The sequence below is a fragment of the Macrobrachium nipponense genome, chromosome 6 (genome assembly GCF_015104395.2).
Source record: "Macrobrachium nipponense isolate FS-2020 chromosome 6, ASM1510439v2, whole genome shotgun sequence".
Classification (NCBI taxonomy): domain Eukaryota; kingdom Metazoa; phylum Arthropoda; class Malacostraca; order Decapoda; family Palaemonidae; genus Macrobrachium; species Macrobrachium nipponense.
The window spans coordinates 93,214,589-93,234,501 of NC_061108.1; the positions used below are offsets into that span (position 1 = coordinate 93,214,589).

Genomic DNA, 19,913 nt, shown 5'->3' on the forward strand with positions numbered 1-19,913 from the left:
TGAAACCAAGGACGTGGGATTACAATCCAAAATATGTGTAGGCCCTTTAACGATGCACATAACAAATGTGAGAGAAATCTCAGGTGAGCGATTTTTCAAAAATTAATTAACCTTTTCCTTCCATGTCCCAGAACAGAGTTTAAGACTGATTCATTCGACCAATATCAAAAGCTCATAGAAAAGCGACCGAAACGTGTACTACACATTCAAAATAAAACAAAGATACTTCTGATAATTTGTTGAATTTGGTTATTTAAGTAATTATGCTTTGGAAACGCTATCCACATTTAAGCAGTTGGAAAGTATGAATTTTTCAGTGACTGTTGTACTTTTTTTTTTATTTGGAAGCACTCATATATATATATATATATATATATATATATATATATAGATATATATGGATATGTATGTATGTATATATGTGTGTATGTATGGTATGTGTATATATGCAAAATACAGAGACTCTATGTATAAACGTTCATTTCGCAATCATATATTTTTCTATATGGCATTTTATAGAAATTGTGGTCAACTATTTTTCAAAACCCGCACTGTAGAATTTAATGAAACCATAACCATAAACATCGAATTCAGAGACTGATATTACCAGTTTTAATTAAAATTCGAATTCAAAGACTAATATATAATTACCGGTTTTAGATAAAATTCAAATTCAAAGGCTAATAATTACCAGTTTTAAAAAATCGAATTCAGAGACAAATAATTACCAGTTTTAGTTAAAATTCGAATTCAGAGACAAATAATTACCAGGTTTAGTTAAAATTCGAATTCAGAGACAAATAATTACCAGTTTTAGTTAAAATTCGAATTCAAAGACTAATAATTACCGGTTTTAGATAAAATTAGAATTCACAGACTAATAATTACCAGTTTTGGAAAAAATTCGAATTCAAAGGCTAATTACCGGTTTTAGATAAAATTCGAATTCAAAGACTGATATTACCAGTTTTATTGAAATTTGAATCCAAAGACTAATAATTACCAGTTTTGGTTAAAATTCGTATTCAAAGACTAATAATTACCAGTTTTAGTTAAAATTCGTATTCAAAGACTAATAATTACCTGTTTTGGTTAAAATTCGAATTCAAAGACTAATAATTACCTGTTTTGGTTAAAATTCGAATTCAAAGACTAATAATTACCTGTTTTGGTTAAAATTCGAATTCAAAGACTAATAATTACCTGTTTTGGTTATAATTCGAATTCAAAGACTAATAATTACCAGTTTTAGCTAAAATTAAGATTCAAAGTTCTAATAATTACCAGTTTTGGTTAAAATTCGAATTCAAGGACTAGTAATTACCAGTTTTAGAAAAAAAATAATAATTCAGAGACAAATAATTACCAGATTTGGTTAAAATTCGAATTCAAAGATAAATAATCACCAGTTTTAGTTAAAATTCGTATTCAAAGACTAATAATTACCAGTTTTATTTAAATTCGTATTTAAAGACTAATAATTACCAGTTTTGGTTATAATTCGAATTCACGAAATCAAAGACTTATAATTACCAGTTTTACCTAAAATTCGAATTCAAGGACAAATATTTACCAGTTTTAGTTAAAATTCGAATCCAAAGACTAATAATTACCAGTTTTGTTAAAATTCGAATTCATAGACTGGTAATTACCAGTTTTAGTAAAAATTCGAATTCAGACACAAATAATTACCAGTTTTGTTAAAATTCGAATTCAAAGACTAATAATTTACCAGTTTTGGTTAATATTCGAATTCATAGACTGATTATTACCAGTTTTAGTAAAAATTCGAATTCAGAGACAAATAATTACCGGTTTTAGATAAAATTCGAATCCAAAGACTAATGATTACCAGTTTTGGTTAAAATTCGAATTCATAGACAGGTAATTACCAATTTTTAGCTTAAATGTCGACGAATCACACTGTAGCAAGAGAGGCGGGGCAAACACCACGACTCACCCAGCGAGCAGTTGGTGCAAGAGGAGACCCTTTCGGCCGCAACTTATCACCATCGATCATTCGGAGTTGAAAGATAGGGATCGAGAGAGTCGATGCGGCCGGTATGACGTCACTGATATCGTATCAGATAACACGGATGTTATGAAAGACAATGTCACGTTTTCTCAGTGCGGAGAGATAGTTTCATTTTATTTTATTTATTAATTTATTTATTTATTTTTTGACGTTTGCTAAGAGAAGGACATTGTCCTGTTGAAGATCTGTTGATTGACGCCTATTATTTAACGGTATATATTTCTCTATGTACTGCACATAATAAACAGACCATTATTTCCCTAGTTACTATAAAATTCTTCTAATAAACATCCGAGTCTTTTTCCTATCACAAATTTATTCCCTTGCTTTTTAACGAATGAAAATGACGATTTGTTAAAAATTCCATTTTTAGAGAAGTCTCATTTTGACAAATGAGAAAACTTTCGTATACTATAAAATTCTTATTAAACTTCTGGCTGACTCAATTGTTATCAGCTGACTGAATTCTTCGTAATGAATGAGTTACTGCTATATAGTTAAACATTGTAATTACACTAAGTTTATAGAATTACAACATACATCAATTGTTCTGCTTTAAATGTTGAAATCTATCGGTAAAATGAGGTTAACATATTCCAACTTGTTTATCCAATCTTATATAAATTTCATTAAAAAAAGTCTGTTAAGAACTACTCATTGAGTTAAAATTCGATTACCTTATACGAAGAGCAAAATATGGTTAGAAAAAAAAAAAAAAAAAAGTCTTCCTCATATCGAGGAAAACAAACAAACAAACAAAGAGTTTCATAAAATCGTTGACTGGTGAGTGACAGTTACGTAGTGAAAAGTATCCATTTAGTTCACTAAAAAACAGTTTGCAAATAACTTGAAAAATTCACAGCAACTAAAAAACCAAATTTCGAATTTCTTTTTATAAAACTAGACCAAACTTTTTAAAACAACAGCAGATGAACACGTTGTCAATATTGCTTGGACATTTTTCAGTTGATGAAAATAATCATCACGGAAAAAGTTTCAAATCACGCATATCTAAGGGGGACAATTCCAATAATAGTTGTCTTTATGGAAACATTAACATTGATGTTAAAGTCAATCTTGCATGATTGAACGATTCCTTCCTGAAAAGAATGAGGTCAAACAAGTAAACTAGGCCATCTCTCTCTCTCTCTCTCTCTCTCTCTCTCTCTCTCTCTCTCTTGCATGCTGTTCAGATATTTTAACTATCTCATTTCGTAAATGCAAAGCAATCGAAGGTATATATTTCGAACTTCGTTAAATCTATTTAATTTAGAATTGGATGCGATTTATTTATTCATCATGTAGTTATTTACATTTATAAAGTCCTTGGATTTTTTTTTATTTAGTAAAAGTTAAGGCAAAAAATAAATGACATACCATATTTAGTAACTTCTGTACAAATGTAAAGCAGCTTGGATTTATATTAATGATTGTCCATAAAAACAAATAAGAAGTAATACCTATTTTTCTAGCGAATTTAGACCTGCTTTTTCCCGCCGCATCCATATGGAAATACAGAGCAAAAAATGAAGCGAACATTTCAGTGAGACCTCGTTGTGCTAATGTAACTGACTACGCCCCCTGGAAAAAAATAAATTCCGCCTGTGATTAAGGAAATAAGAAAAAATAAAAACGGTGATGGCAATAATGGCGCGCAAGCTTTGCAGCCATTCCAAACATAAAAGGAAAAGAGTGAAATAAGTATGGCCGAAATCTGCTTGATTTTTTCAAAATATTTACGGGATCCAGGAGGCGTAATGCTGTGGCATAGAGTTGCCCAGATTTCTCTTTGCTCGGAATTTTTCACCGGTTGTTCCAGTTCCAGTATATTTTGAATTTCCCAGATTCTGGATGTAAATGCACTGGGCGGAATTATGTGACCCTTTGTTTATGGCGGCGGGAATATCTTTGGAATCGCTGGCTGGATTTCGCCAAATTTCCCGTAAATAGCCTCGTGACTAGTTGCCTGCAGTGGTTCACTTGTGGTATATGTATGTCTCTCGAACCAAACGAAACACGCACGTCAAGAATAGCTATCTAAGTTTATCGCATATACCACGCACTCTTTTACGTTAGATTTTTTATTTTGTTGTATCCCTTTGCCGCTATTTCCAGATTCCTGAAGCCTGTTACCAGTCACATTTACGCCTTCTATTTTTCTATTGTTTAGTCTTTCCCAGGAAGTAGAAAATCAAATTTTTTCGATTAATCTATTAATTTGTTTTATCAGTGTGTCCACCTGTTTATCATTCATTTCTGGTAAGAGAAGTGCCTCTACATACTGCTCATATTTTATCTTTAGATTACGATTCTGAAGTACTGGATTGCCGGCAAAGTCAATAGTAGTGAATTATTTGGCGATGTGATTTATGATTTTTCAAAACTGGCAACTGACAATAAAACAGTGCCCCAAATGTCATTGACGGTTAAAAGGTATTTCTGATACGGTAGCAGCATCACAATCCTACTATTCCTTTTAGTTGGTGTTTATAATTATTGTTTTTCTTTAAATTAACAAAATGTGCGGGAGCTCGTTCTCTACCTATCTGCTCCTAGCCATTTCTAGCGACGGTTATAACAGATATTCAGAGAGACGGTCTTTTTGTAGTTTAAAGTAACTTGAATAACTAGAGTTCCAGAGTATCATTTTGAAACATAATATCTCAAACCATTATATTTTGTTACATCAAAATTAGATATTCCTAGACATTCGAGTGTAATGAGTTCAACGAATGAATAGACATTGTAAATGGAGTAGGTCACTGTTATAAAACCGTAATTTAAAAAAAAATAGTATTCTTGTTTTGTGTTTGACTTTTGTTCTGTCTTCTAGATCTTTCTTTTTGCGGGTCAATTTGCACTTTTAGTTAATATCCGCAAATCAGTGTTTGGCAGATTTCTGTCACTATTTCTATTTTGTCTGTCCCTGAATAACTAATAGAATATTTTATTAACTATTTATTGTGGCCAAGAGGTTAGACAAATACGTCTTTAGGCAAACTATAGGGAAAAACATAAGAGAATGAATCGTTAACATATTAACCACCCGCTGACGTACTACCATTGCAGTCAAGCTATAAACATGGTCATTGCTATCATTATTATCAGTGTTATAATAAAGGAGTGTAAAAGAGCAACAACTGGTATCAAAGTCTCCCACAGATCAAAATTACCTTGTAAGACGAAAAAAAATAAAAAAAGTAAAATCACAGCTAACAGAAGAGTACGTTTTACATTTGAACTGATACACAGGTGGCGCCACTAAGCAACATTACCATATATGATAAGTGAAAAACACACACACACACACACACGCAGCGAGCTCCACTGATCAAAATTACCATATATGATAAGTAAAAAAGAATCACAGCAAACACACGAGTACGTACTATATTTGAACAAATACACAGCGAGCTCAGTACTTGCGACATCATCGCTGAGGGGCCCTTGTCAACTACACTAACACTTCCGCTACTGATTACGACGCCAACCTACGCGCTGTTTCATCACCTACTCCATCTCTAATACGTATAATCCGGCCGTTAATAACTCCATCGAATCATCTTTCAACTGAACGAATAATTGACGCGAGGGCAGAAGTGACTCTGAGTAGATATTTAGGTCACTGAATGTACCCGAAGTGTTTCATATTGCAATGACTGGGGGCCCGTTCTAAACATTAACTTTATTTATCTGAATTTTTGGAGCTCGTTTTCTAATCATTAACTTTATTTATCTGAATGTTTTAATTTCATAAATAAAAGATTGTTGTGGGAAAGCGAAGATTAACCTATATCAGCGTTTCTTAACCTTTTCGACCTCAGCACCCCCTACCATTGGTTAACACCTAGTTACTACAAAGATAAAGTAAAGACATAAAAAAAATACGAAAATAAGTTTTAAAAATATAACAGATAAACAATCTGACGAACACATTTATTCACGTTGGTTATAGGCCGTAATAATAAATGTGTGCAAAATATAGTCAGCCAATCATTCCTTCAATAAAATTTCAGCAGAAAGGTTGTAATCATGATAGGCTCAAAATACATCTAGGCCTACTGCATTAGTGTAGGTTTGAAACGTCATCTGTCCATTCATATAAAAATATTATGAGACACATTGGAGAGAGAGAGAGAGAGAGAGAGAGAGAGAGAGAGAGAGAGAGAGAGAGAGAGAAAACATATCCTCCAATGATCTGGCGTGAGACATTAGCACACGTACCGAACGTGTCCACTGTAGTTTTATCACAAAGCTTGTGATGCTGACTTAATACGAAAGTGTAGAACGCTCGTACAAATTAAGTGTTTTTTTATCACCATGCTACAACACATCTGAAAATCAGGTTAAAGTTTATTGTATTTAAAAATTGCGTTAAAAATACATTTGTCCAAAAGTATTCCTTCACTAGAGAAACACTGATATTTTACCGCCACATATGTGACCCTCCCCAGCACTCCCTGAAATTGATTTCGGCACCCCAGGTTAAGAAACGCTGACCTATATGTTGACGGACAAGGACGAGAAAACCTATATGAAGGCGAATCAAATGGAATTTTTGAAGAGGGTAATTACAATTTTACTTTTATGGTTTTATAATATTATGATTTTGAAGAAGAGAGAAATCAAAGTTTTTTCTTATAGTTTTATATATGTATATATATAACTATTATATATATATATATATATATATATATATCTATATATATATTATATATATATATATGTATATAGATTTATATATATATATCTATATATTATATATATATATATATATATATAAATATCATATATATAGCTATTAATATATATATATTATCTTATATAATATATATAGATATTACTTATATATATATTTAGATTATATACTATTATTAATTATTAATATTAGTATATCGTAATTAGTATATTGTTATTGGGGGTTACTGTGTGGAAAGGGGAAATAAAGTTGGAAGAACTTTTTTTTTCTATGATATGAGGGTAACTTAGTGTGAAGCAGAGGGAAATTAGATTTTTTTTTGGGTGGGGGCGTTTGCAGGAAATAGTATTACCGAATTAAAGCTTTATTTTTTGGGGGGAGGCGACGTTGTGGGGAAAGGGGAACTAAAGCAAGTAGAGTTTCTTTTTGTTACTGTTGGAGGGTAGTCTACACTGGGTAGGGTTGGGAGAACAGCAGGTCCATCCTTCTCTCCAAAGCGATTAGGCAACAGTCACTGCAGCCCTATTATAGTATTTGTTACATCAGTCATTAAGCGATTAGCAGTCACGCATCGTGACTCTTAGTTGTTACTCTGTCAAACTTCAGGCTTTATGATGTCGGAACTTATGCATAGTAATAGTCAACTTAATAGTTATCACCACTATAAGGAAGACTACTCTAACTATAGAATCTAACAGCATTACCAAAGAGATTTGAATTCAAAGACGTTATGACTGAGGAGCTATCATGTTGCCAGATCTTTAATTTGGGTCTTAAAATGGCTGTCATGCAAATGAACTTAATAACTTACCTTCTTTGGCCCTACTATGATCAGTTGCATTAAAAATGTATCAACAATTTTTCTTTTAAATTATTTATATTAATTTTTTTCGATCCATTTGTCTGTGAAAATAAAGAAAACACAAGCAATAACTTCTTTACCATCTTCAGTACGCAATGATAATTATGTAAAATATCACGATTGAATCGGGTATTTTATAGAAAAAGAAACAAGGTGCGATCTGACCTCCAGCTTACTCAGTGCACTTGCTAAAATCTACAATCAAATAGCGAGTTGTTTCACCAACGAAAATCAAAATATATACGCTATATTTTATTAAAAATAATGGTTCTGTACTGTTTGACATGCGCATTACTTATTTTTTGCATTTTCATTCTAATGGATAAATCATATATATCCTATCCTAAAATTCCTGTTTCTTAACTCAACACGAAACACCTTTCTCAGACTTTTTTAGGCTTTTCCGTAGGGCTTTCCTACTCCCCGACAAGAACATCAGCATGAACAAGAACAACAAAAACAACAACAAAATAGTTTTTAGGCTTACTCCCCGTGTAGCGAATAAAAACTATAGTCCACAAGAAATTTCATGCGCTCAGCACAGTATCTCACGCAATGCATTGACTATGGGGCTAGCAACTTCATCCTAGACGCAATACCTCTGGATCTGCTACAGATTTATTAGTCATTTATGAGTGCTAAATTATCAAATAAGCCCAGAGAAACTAGACGAGGCCTCGACCCCAATAACTGGCGATATATCAGTGGGGTGGCCTATCGGTGACTCACTCACACAATCGTGATACTTTCATTACAATTTGCTTCAACCGTAAAATTAAGCCAATAGTTAGGGAGAGTTCATTTTTATTTCTACATACCTTCGGATTTTGGAATTCTTATTCCCTGAGCATGACAAATATTCAAGGTTTAGAATTAACTGGATGTTAGCGTAAATCTTCAAATTTTATCACACTGTTGAAATGTGAATTTATTCTTTCGATGACTCACCAAAGCCTTTGTAGAATATTCCTGAGATCACCCCACATGTGGGAGAGCTTACTCTCGAGGGGCTTATCAGTCTTTATCTTGCATTGTGATGAAAGAACTGAGCAGAGAGAAGCGATTGCTCAACGTAACAAGTGTCCTTTCCTTTCAACATCGTCGGACGTTGAAGCAACTGTGATTGTTTATCAAGAATGTTTTATCGCTCAAATGAATCATAGGTGTTTTGCATATCAATATTTAGAGGAGGCTCGTAACCAAGACTGGTCTGATAAAAAAAACCGTGACGTCGCAGCAAACGTTCTCTTCCCATGTCGTGTTGTCTTTTTCAATATTGGTTTTTTCAAGAGTAAAAGATACAGCTGCAAATGTTCTTTCTGCCATGACGTCATCTTGTCAAAATGATATGATATGCCAAAGCTGTACTGGTCGTTCTACCTTTTCTATCATTCGTCAAACAAAATCCGCTATCATCTCCCGGGAGATGATAGACTGAAATCCCTGAATTTTTTTCTTACATAATATATCAGCAACTCATTCCTTTACGAAAGCGATGCCCAAATTAAGCACAGCGCAAAATTTCAATAAAAAATTATTTAACAAACCCATCATTCCTGATCTTTTCAACGGTCAGCCTTTGGCCAAAGTAACCTCAGTCCTTCGGTACTTCATCAATCATTCTGAATCTAATTTAATCGTTCAAATCGATAACGATGACAGGTGGGATTACCTTCCCTTTTGTCTTATTAATTTCTACAGGTGATGCCAAGAAAGGAGTTTTCCCGCATCTTTATTGCACGGACAGATGTCATGATAACAAAGCACTAGACTGCAGTGTAAGAGATGACAACAGAGAACAATATAGTACGACCCGTGATTCGAGTTTTTCTGTCCTAAGTTAATTACCTTCAGTATTTATAAGATTACGTTGCTTTTGCGCATGACGAGAATTCCTCGTGCAGTTAATTTCATGTTTCCAATTTCTTTCCACTGTTACATTTTCTTCTTCCGTTTTTTTTTTTTTTTTTTTTTAAATGAGCTAACTGCCAAGTTTTATTGTTTGTTTGTCTCATCAGGAGCACAATGATATCATATCTTGATCACCTTTTTTTCTTTTGCCATCTTTGTTCAACCGCCTCTTTTATTGTAGTCGACATTTTTAGCTCTAATAAGAAAATTACATTTCCAGTCGTAACTCTACCACAAAATTAATCTGTACTTAATGAATAAATCAAAAGTTATTAACATTTTGATAATCTGATCGACATATTCTGATAGTGGAAATTCTTAACAGAATCTGCTACGAATATCGCTCTCTTTTTTAAACTGGAAATCCTGAGATGTCTTTACGGTTAATTGAAAATTACCAGTTACACGTTATCTCATATTTACTGTATAATTATACTATTTTATAAACGTGTGCGTAAATGTCGTAAAAACAATGGCAAAATCGAAAAGATATAGCACTGTATCGTAGTTGCAATATATCCACTTCATTATGAGTATTATGTATAATATACTCATTTCAGTTCAGTTACTCGTGCATGTAAATACGTTTTGATAAAAAAAAATTAGGCAAAGAAGTATAATCTTTTTCTTGAACAGTGTCAAAATTGAAAACAAGTATCCGCACAATAAATTAAACAAATTTTCTTTGTATATATATATATATATATATATACAGTGTGAAATTAGGTTAGAATGTTTTCTTTTGCAATGGCTGCTAAGAAAAGCAATAATGGCAATTTACTGTAACTGGCAAAAAAATGTATGTATTAATATTACTTTATTTTTGGCGAATGTTTTTAAGGTTCAGCCTACAATATTTTGTTTTTAGGTAACTTCAACTCTTCAGTTTGACCTTTCAATTCTGTTAATTTGTTTCCTACACATAATTGGTTTTAAAATCGCCACAAAGTGAGTATTCTAGCATGAAAACTAACTTTACAAAGACCCATCAAAGACATATATATCTAAACAAATTCTTGAAAACAATTTTGAAAAATATTATTTTTTTATGGTTTAATGCACAATAGTTGGCAGAGTTCAGGTTGAAGACTATGCCTATTGCAAAATTAGATTACATTAAGGCAATGTTAAGGGAAGTATAGTTTAAGATTTGTCGCTGTAGAAATGTGTACTTGCCTTTCTTTGAAGGTTGCCACGACCCTCGGAAGTAGAATGTAGAAGAGGCAACTCTTCCGAAGGGTCATGTAAGTTAAAAGTGTATTGAAGGCTTAAGTCTCTATGCCTGCTGGTGGCATTGGCTGACATCACTATACTCTGTTTTTTTTCATCTGTCCATCTGCCTATGGTGTTTGTGTATGGCAACACTGCGTCCCGGTAAATAGTTACGCTGTGTGTAAGTGTTAGGTTAAATAAAAGGATATCTGGGTGTACATTTGCAACTGAAAATTGTTTTAATAATTTACTGTATGCGAATTACACCGTTAATATTCGAAATAGGATATTATTATAATCGTTGAATGCAAGCTGAATGTAACTATATAAAGCCCGGGACGCAGTGTTACCATACAAAAACAACACAGGCAGATGGACAGATGAAAAAAAACAGAGTATAGACAGTCAGTTCATTGTAGCCTTGGCGAATATTTTTAAACAGAAAATACAGTTATTTTTTGACTTCAGTTAACTTCCGTCCGTCACTTTGACATTACCTATATTTTTCGTTTTGTTGTTTTGAAAAAGTTACGCAGAGCCTAAGTCATGAGAAATATCAGAGCGTAAATGTTGTCAGCAAGAGATGCGTACAAGGCAACTAGGCGTTACACACTTAAGAAAATAACGTTATGAATTCATACTGTTTTATTCTTTATGAGTAATATAGCCATACAATGAAAAATGGTGGTACTATAACAGAGGATGAAGACCCCAAGATCCTCCCGGGCGCAAGATGTTTACTATAATAGTGTTGCAACAGTCCCGTTTTTTTTCCCATGCCCCTAGGAGAAGTTAGATTAGGTTGGGTTAGGTGTAGAAATGCCAGCTACAAAGTAATTTGGGTATGGTAAACATAATGAGATTATTTTTAAGAAAATTCTTTGGTTAGTTTTTAAGATATGGCGTCCCGCTTTTTATTTTTATTTTCTCAGGGGAGGTCTCGGTACTTGGCTACAGTTCGGGAATATGCCCCCCAGACTAAGGTACCTTAATTCTGCTAACTTAGAAAAAGACTATTGATGCAAGAGGCTGACCCAATCTGGGCAACAGTAAATCGATTCTTTGAATTTATTACCTGTCTATTGCTGTTGATTGATCTTTATTATTGATTAATTTTATACTCTGTTCCTAATTTCTTGTTTTTATTTTTTTAGATACTGGTATTCTGTTCTATAGAAGCCTTCTTTCCCAAGTCAAAGGCCTTTTTAGTTTCTTCAGTAATTGTGCATTTCGAATAATAATAATTCCAGGAAATTTTATTGAGACTTAGAGGAGTTGGCGATAAACAGGGGAGAAGCGTATCAATTCCCAGTTTAAAAAGTGGGATGAAATAGTGATTAACTCTCAAGATAGATTGATTTGGGTCAATTATCATGAATAACCGCGGATTAAGGGCATTATACATGCATTATTCATGTTTTATGCTACAGAGTGCTGACAAAAATGAAGTGATTTAAACAACAAAACCACCAAATAATAATAATAATTATTATTATGATTGTCGTTCTAAATGTCGTGGGTATGATTAATGTCAGTGTTATCAGTATCTGTAATATTAAAGAAATCACAGAGTTCCTTAAATTCATTAGAAAACGGGTCCTATGATCGTATCGAACGATCAGTCTATCAAGAGAAATAATTTATTTTATGCTTACACGTAAGCAAATACATTTTGTTGTACTTATACAAAAACATATTTTTTTATGCTTGCACGTAGGCAAAGCACTTTTTTATGCTTACATATAAGCAAATGTAAAATACTCCTTTGAATAATGATCCTTTGAAATAATGAACACGAACAAGACGAAGAAACACCTCCCTTGTTTTACGGGAAAGCAAGAAAGCGGAAACATTAACGGTAATTAGAGACAATCAGATTAACAGCGAGGTAAGTTGTAATGAGAGAGAGAGAGAGAGAGAGAGAGAGAGAGAGAGCGAGAGAGAGAAAGATAATAAGGGTCATGGATAAACTCATTAAGGGGCAAGTGCAAAGGGACAAGAAAGAATGAAAAAATAAAGAGGAAGAAAAAAAAGACGAAATGGAAAACTGAAGATGACGACTTTCCAATTATCTCGAGATGATTAGTATTATTACCGTGGATGATCTCCCTCGAGATGATTCATAGTTATACCCTTCTCGCCCTCTCCCCACCCGGGGCTTCTCCCCTTCCTTCTAATATACTTGGAGTGGGAGTGAAATTAAAATGCAAGCGAATGAGAATAAGTGGGGTGACGCCGTCAGAAATTCATTTGTGTCTCTGCCAAGTAAATGATAATCTCATTTCAGTGCACCTTTATTTTGACGGACGGATTCGCAGCGGTGGAATTAAAAAGGCAAATCTCTAGGTGCGGGGGGGAAATTTCGGCATTAACGGCGAAGAACTCTAGACGAGGGGATAATTTTGACGTTACTTGGTAAGTCTCTACATGAAAGGAAAGCTTTGGTATTGCCTGGGAGGTAAAGCTTTAGTAAATAGAGAGTTTAGTGAAAAATTCAATTAAGAATCGTATGTTATTAAAACATGATAATTTTGATATTATGAAGAAGGAAAATTCTACGTAAAAGGAAAGATTTGGTATTGCTTGGGAGGTAAATCTTTACATAAATACGAAGTTCAGTGGAAAATTCAATTAAGAATCGTATGTTACTAAGCCAACGAAAGAACACGAAAGTATATTACTTGAGATTTTAGACTGCTGACCAAGAACTACCGAGTCTAACTTATCTTAGAACTGGACATTCGAGTGAAGAGTCAGTTCAGGCTAATTTAGAGAGATTTCCCATTATTTTCCTTTCCATCTTTTGTAGAAAATAAAGCCATGTGAACTAACAACTTAGGTGCGATTTAAGAAGTCTCGAGGCAGAAGGCCTCCTCTCAGTGGGAAGAATGATGATCACACACAAATTAAATACAAGAGAAGGTAGATTCCACAAAGCTGTAAGAACACAGGAAATATCGAATCCGTATATCAACACCAATTAAGGAGATATATCTAAACATTTTATCAACTAGAATAAGATCCTCGAAACCGTGTTTTATTATAACTATTTGCACTCATCGATACGGAGATGACAGTACCGTATATGCAAGTAGAAATTGATTTACAGTTCAATCTCAGACTGGTGAGCGTATTAATTTCTTAATTGTAAAGGAAAGGGCATTCGCAAAAAAATATATATATTTTTCTTTTGAAAAAATTGGGTGCCTTAAAATAGTCGTCACTGACGAAAACTACGTCCCAGCAATCAAAAATGCCGTTCATTATAACATATAATTTTCTAACTGACTGGAAACAGTGGCAGGTTACTTTCTTCATGGTTACTTAATCTCGCTTTTCTTTGCCAGTTCTTATGCTTCTGATATGGAAAATTGATTAGGAATATCGAAGGTCTCCTCGGTAGCAAGAAACCTAAGAGAATTTGGGAAAATGTGTTTTAACAAAATCTAAATCTTCATCTAAAGTTTTCCGCATAACACCGCTTCCCTCTTATTAAAGGTTATAGAATATTATCTTTAAACTATTTTTGACACCATAGTCTCCCTCGTAAAATCCATGAATGTCATAACTTCTGTATTATAAACCTCGATTCCATAGTGCCATCGTAACTGGAAGGTGAAGGATATCACAAATACCCTGTCGAAGGCTCTTGGAATACATAGCTTTCCTTGATACTGTAGCTTCCCTCATCAAAGGCTCTTGAATCTCATCTCTTTCTTCTTTGTTCTTAGAGATCAACCCTCACTGAGATACTGGATGTTACTGGTTCGTGTTAATATGGTGAGAATGCAGTTGCTAGGATTACCTGTGAGTGAGAGTATGGTGAGACGCTATTTTCTAATTCGCGGTGAAGTTGTCTGAGGAGATATAGTGGTAGTTGTCGGACAATGAACACATAAAATGCAACATACAGCATTGCTCTTTGTTCTTGTTTGTTGTTAATTATGCTTTCCTTTCATAAACAACCTAATGGTGATGATTTTCTTCTAAATATTCCATTAAGTTATCTGTTTTCTTTTAAATAAAGATGGTCTTTTTTCTACAACCATAGATGTATATACGCATAAATGTAATAACCGTTATGAATTCCTTATTCTTAGATCTTTTATTTCGGATTTTATTTTAAAAAACGCGTTTGCCAGACGTTTTATTCTTAAGCTTCTTTTTCTATTTCTAACCCCTCTCTTTTGATCCTTTATTTTTGAAATTTCGTTTTTGGTCACGAGTGTCATTTGGTAAGTATTTTCTATTCAAGATTCTTTTTTCTTTAACAATGTTGTTAGGACCTTTATTCTCTGAGGTATTCGTTCCTGATGCTCCATGTAAGACTTTTCGTGTTTTACAATTTACTTTCAAGTTTCTGTTTATGTATGATTTTGTTGAGCCATCTATTTTTACAAGCACATTCCTTACAATTGAATTTCTGTTCATTCATTTTTTCTTTTCGAGGTTGATTTTCTTTGCCTCTTTACCTACACATTCAGTGCTCAATTTTGTCTTATTTCAATGTTCTATTTGCTCTACCTTCTTTCAATTTCCTTGTGTTTTACATCTGGCTTTATATTCTCAAATGTCTTTTTCCATCACTTTGTTCCTTTTCATCCCTGTGTTCCTTGCAGTTGGATACTCCAAAACTGTATTTAAAATACACGAGTGAAAATAAATTTATAATAAACAGCCTAAATTACTCAACATGCAAGATAATGATGGTTATGTTTCTTATTCTTAATACTTCTGCTGTAAACTTGCGATCCCTCAAACAAAGCTCTTACAATGTATGTAGTCCTTAAAGATATTCCTGTAATTCTCAAATGTTTTGAAATGCACAAAATAAGTAGTTGAATCCATGATTTACAAATCTGCCGAAGTAACACATCCCATGAACTGTTGCTGTTAAAGTAAGTACCTATTCAGCAGATGGATACAAATTTTACACATATGCAACTTGATCTAAGTTTTAAAAGTGATACTGTTTAATTGGACACATGCAGAGGTATGATATAATTATAGCGGAATGAAATAATGAGACAAGCAGTGGAGTGGAAAAGATGGCCCATTTCCCAGTGTTTCAAGAATGTCATCATATTTGCAAATGGAATGATATACATAATTTCCTTGCGATTAAAGCATTTGTGAGCTTTCCCAACCATGTCTCGGTCATTTTTGGCATTCCACTTTTTATGTAATTGCATGTTTTTATTTATTTGTATTTGTCTTTTTTTATAGTCAAATACTTATTCTGTCCTAAATGCTTTCCGATATGGCAACGTAACACACCGAAAACAAATCAACATTGGTCGCACATAACAAGATTATTTTTTATTTGACGCACGTACGCTGTCATGAATAAAAAAAATAAATAAAAAAAGAGATTTATGCTGTTTCAACAGGCGTTACAATATTCTAAATCCAATTTTTCAAACTATTGTAGAGGGATTAAGTGGAAAATGCGACAAAATCAAAATTCACAAATGCTTTGTTAGTGTGAAAAAATCACAATGCTGATTCGCTAATCTTGACTTAAAGGAAGGATAATCCCAGATTTACTTCATAAAGAAAAAGAGAAATGGAAATTGGTTAACAAGATTAACATCAACAATGTGTTTAAAATCAGTTCATGCCTATTTTCGCCGATGCTGCTGTCGTCATTGTTGCTGTTGTTCGGTACACATTAGATACAAAATATGCCGTAATCTTCCCCACAAGAGTCGAACAGTGCAGAAGAATTTCCCGCCTAATAATAGAAGCGGCTTTGTATAGTTTCATTCATCTCTTTGGCAGAAATCTAACTTATTTTTATTTCTTTTATCCATGGAAAACTAACCTCTTCTCCTTCTTCTTTTTTCTCGTCACACAGATATGGTTTAAAAACCGCAGAGCCAAGTGGCGAAAACGAGAGCGCCACGCCATGACCGCAGCCATGCCCGGTGACCTGAAGGGCGGATGGGGAGCCCAACTCAACGGCTTCGCCTGGCCCGACGACGGCTTATATTCCGGCTACTCCTCCTACAACAACTGGGCCAGGGTCACACCCCCGGCCCTCAGCACGAAGAGCTTCGCCTGGGGCTTCAACGGGGTCAACATGAACCCCCTGATGAGCCAGCAGCCATCGGCCATGTCACCCATCAACTGCTTCCAGACACCCACCCAGAGCATGGGCAGCTCCGCGTCAGCGGCTGCCGCCGGCATCATGCCCACGTCGATGGCATCGTCTCTGGGTTCCAGCGCCGGGCCGTGCCATTACCCTGCCCCCACAACCCCCTACGTATATCGCGATCAGACTTCCCCGATGAGCACTTCGATAGCTTCCCTTCGCCTGAAGGCCGCGAAGTCGCACTCGCCGGCCTTCACCTACGCTCCCGTGTCCCCTCGACAGAGCTCCCTGTCCGCTTGCCAGTACTCCATGAGTGACAGGTCAACAGTCTGAAGGGACAGCAGAAGCTCCCACGCTGAAGCGGAGCCGGAGCCTCTTGAATGGTTTGGTTTTTATGAGTGATATACATACATACATACATACATACATACAGGACTATTTATATAATCCAAATGCTGGTTAGAAATGTGACATTTCAAACGATTTTGTGTTACTGACATTGACCGTCACAGTTAGTAAAACACCCAGAAAATGTACTGAAAAGTGTATGAAAATTCGGTATTACAATTTGTCATTGACTGCACCAGACTCATCAAATGGAAAAAAAAATGAATGACAGGATTGAACACAATGTCACCAACATTAAATTTTGATCAGACTCGAGAATTACAGTCCGGCAAAGAAAGTGACCTGAGTTCTTCGAATGGGTTATTATTATTATTAATATTATCATTATTATTATGATTAAGGTTTGTAACTGTTGTTTCCTGGAAATGAGAAAGAAATAAGTGATCACCTGTTGCATCTATTTTACGAGCTACTTAGCAACAGAAGATTCATTCCAGTGAAAAACTCTCGGAATAGGATAACGAAAATAAGAAGGCATCCAGCAGAAACAAAAAAAACTTTCCTTTTAAGATAACGCAATTATATTCGCTGCGAATTCAAGTCGCTAATTCTGGCGTTTTTGGGTGCATATGTGAACTCTTTCCATCCGAAGTGGAAATAATACAGAAGAGGACCTTTTGAATTATGATGCCAGCAAATCCATCTGAAAACGGGCAAGATTAAGGCACGGTCTTAAAGCCCACCCCCACCCCTAACCTTTCCCCACCCCATTCTCTTTCCTGCCAAGTTGCGGTGTGGAGTCGGAAGTTCATAACTTTGTTTGACATCCACCGCCTTTTCTTGTGACTTCTCACATCAACCAAGTTGTCATTGCGACTGAAATGACCCTAGAGAAGTGTGCATCATTACAATGTATATTCAAAAAGAAACGTGTATTAGGAAAGTAATTGTGTAAACGAAGTTGTATATTCAGAAAGAAACGTGTATTAGAAAAGAAATTGTGTAAACGAAGTAACATGTAACATAAATCATGCGAACAAAGACAGTATAAAGCATGGGCTCATATATATTTGCCTATATATATATATATATATATATATATATATATATATATATATATATATATATATATATATATATATATATATATATATTTATATATATATATATATATATATATATATGTATGAATGTATATATATACATATAGTGTGTGTTTTATGTTTACGGGTTTACATGTGCATATGCATATCTGTAAAAATATGCACGTCATATGGACCACGCACACACACATTATATATATATATATATATATATATATATATATATATATATATATATATATATTATATATATATATATATATATATAATATATATATAATATATATATATAATTACATTATCTCTGTCCCATAGTGTTGAAACAAATCCTTCAGTTGCCAGAAAAAATATTTACGATTTCTGAAGAAAGCGAAGAAAGTGTGACATGAATTGAAGAGGATACAATAACATGATTCTATATAATCTTATTCGAGCTCTCGAAGAAAACGGAAAATATTTCAAAGTATGTAAAATGGAATGTAAGCAAATATTCTCAGTTCTCCATCAAGGGAAAGTGGGAAAGCGAATCAGATCTCTTCAGGTCACAGTGCAATTGAGTCTTGAGATACTCGGGCCACGGACAACCTAGTGTCTGACTACGATGTAGACATAAACATACGCATATATACATATATACGCACTCTTGATTTTTATAACTGTATATAAAGACCTCCTGATATTTGTTTTCTACTTTCTTTCCGCGGTGAAACGTCTTCCAAAGTTTGATTTTGAAATTGAAAGGAAAATGGTGTTCATGCAAGAAGGGCCGCCTTTTTAGAAGGCTGGACAGATATCTGCTATCTTGAGATGTCAAAGGCGGGAACGGATCTTGTTCCAGGCACTCACGTCAGTAATGATTTATCTAGACATTTGGATGTCTTCATCGGCCGCCTCTTGATACCCCACACCTCCGCTGAACTGAAAATCACGTCTCGAAATGTCATGGTCCGCGTGCTTGATTTCATTTCTGTGATAAAATAAATCGTATTTCTTTTCATGTCATTAGAGGACTCTCTCGTGTTTATGAAGCAAATGTTCTATTGCAATATTTCCTGGTCTTTTGGGGGAGTTATAAGATACTCGGAGTTTCCATAATGATATTAATTTCTTTGTACTTGGGATGAAAGAAGTGTCGAGTATGGAGTGTGAGAGACAATCGCTTGGGAAGTGTGTGCAATCCGGTACAACAAAATTCGGTTCGAAAAGGGCCCATGTAACTTGTTTGATGGCTAATGAAGAGAAAATATAGACTAAAACTATCTGAAAACTTTCGTTGAATTTTTAGTTTTTCTGTGACACCTGAAGTCCATTTCAGGTCCATTAATGTGCAATAAAATGGGAACGATTGTATTGACGTGTAGAGGTAACACCCAGATGATTTCACCAGTTTGTGTCCTGTCTCTGTTCCTCGCTGAGCAGAGGTGCGGTTTGATGGAAAGTTTTGAAAGCTGGTGATTTTTATTGTCAAGATTTTTATAGGACTTGAAAGAAAATGGAAGGGTTTTTGGTTAATATATTTTGAAGACTTACAAACAATTTCGAGGATTGAATATGAGACAGCAGAAATGAATGATGATTGTTACGAAGTCATTGTATGGTTAATTACTTGTGCTACATGATCCCTTATGGTGACGAGGAAAAGACCCACT

General features: G+C 34.4%; 1 protein-coding gene across 1 annotated transcript in view; it reads left to right on the top strand.

Moving 5' to 3' along the window:
• LOC135216325 (pituitary homeobox 2-like) overlaps window positions 1-18,230 on the top strand; it is a 107,288-nt gene extending 89,058 nt beyond the window's left edge. Inside the window, exon 4 of the mRNA XM_064251499.1 lies at window positions 16,577-18,230. Within this exon, the coding sequence (XP_064107569.1) occupies window positions 16,577-17,146 (570 nt within the window). The 3' untranslated portion in view covers window positions 17,147-18,230. The remainder of the gene's footprint in view (window positions 1-16,576) is intronic.
• Window positions 18,231-19,913: the final 1,683 nt, after the last annotated feature.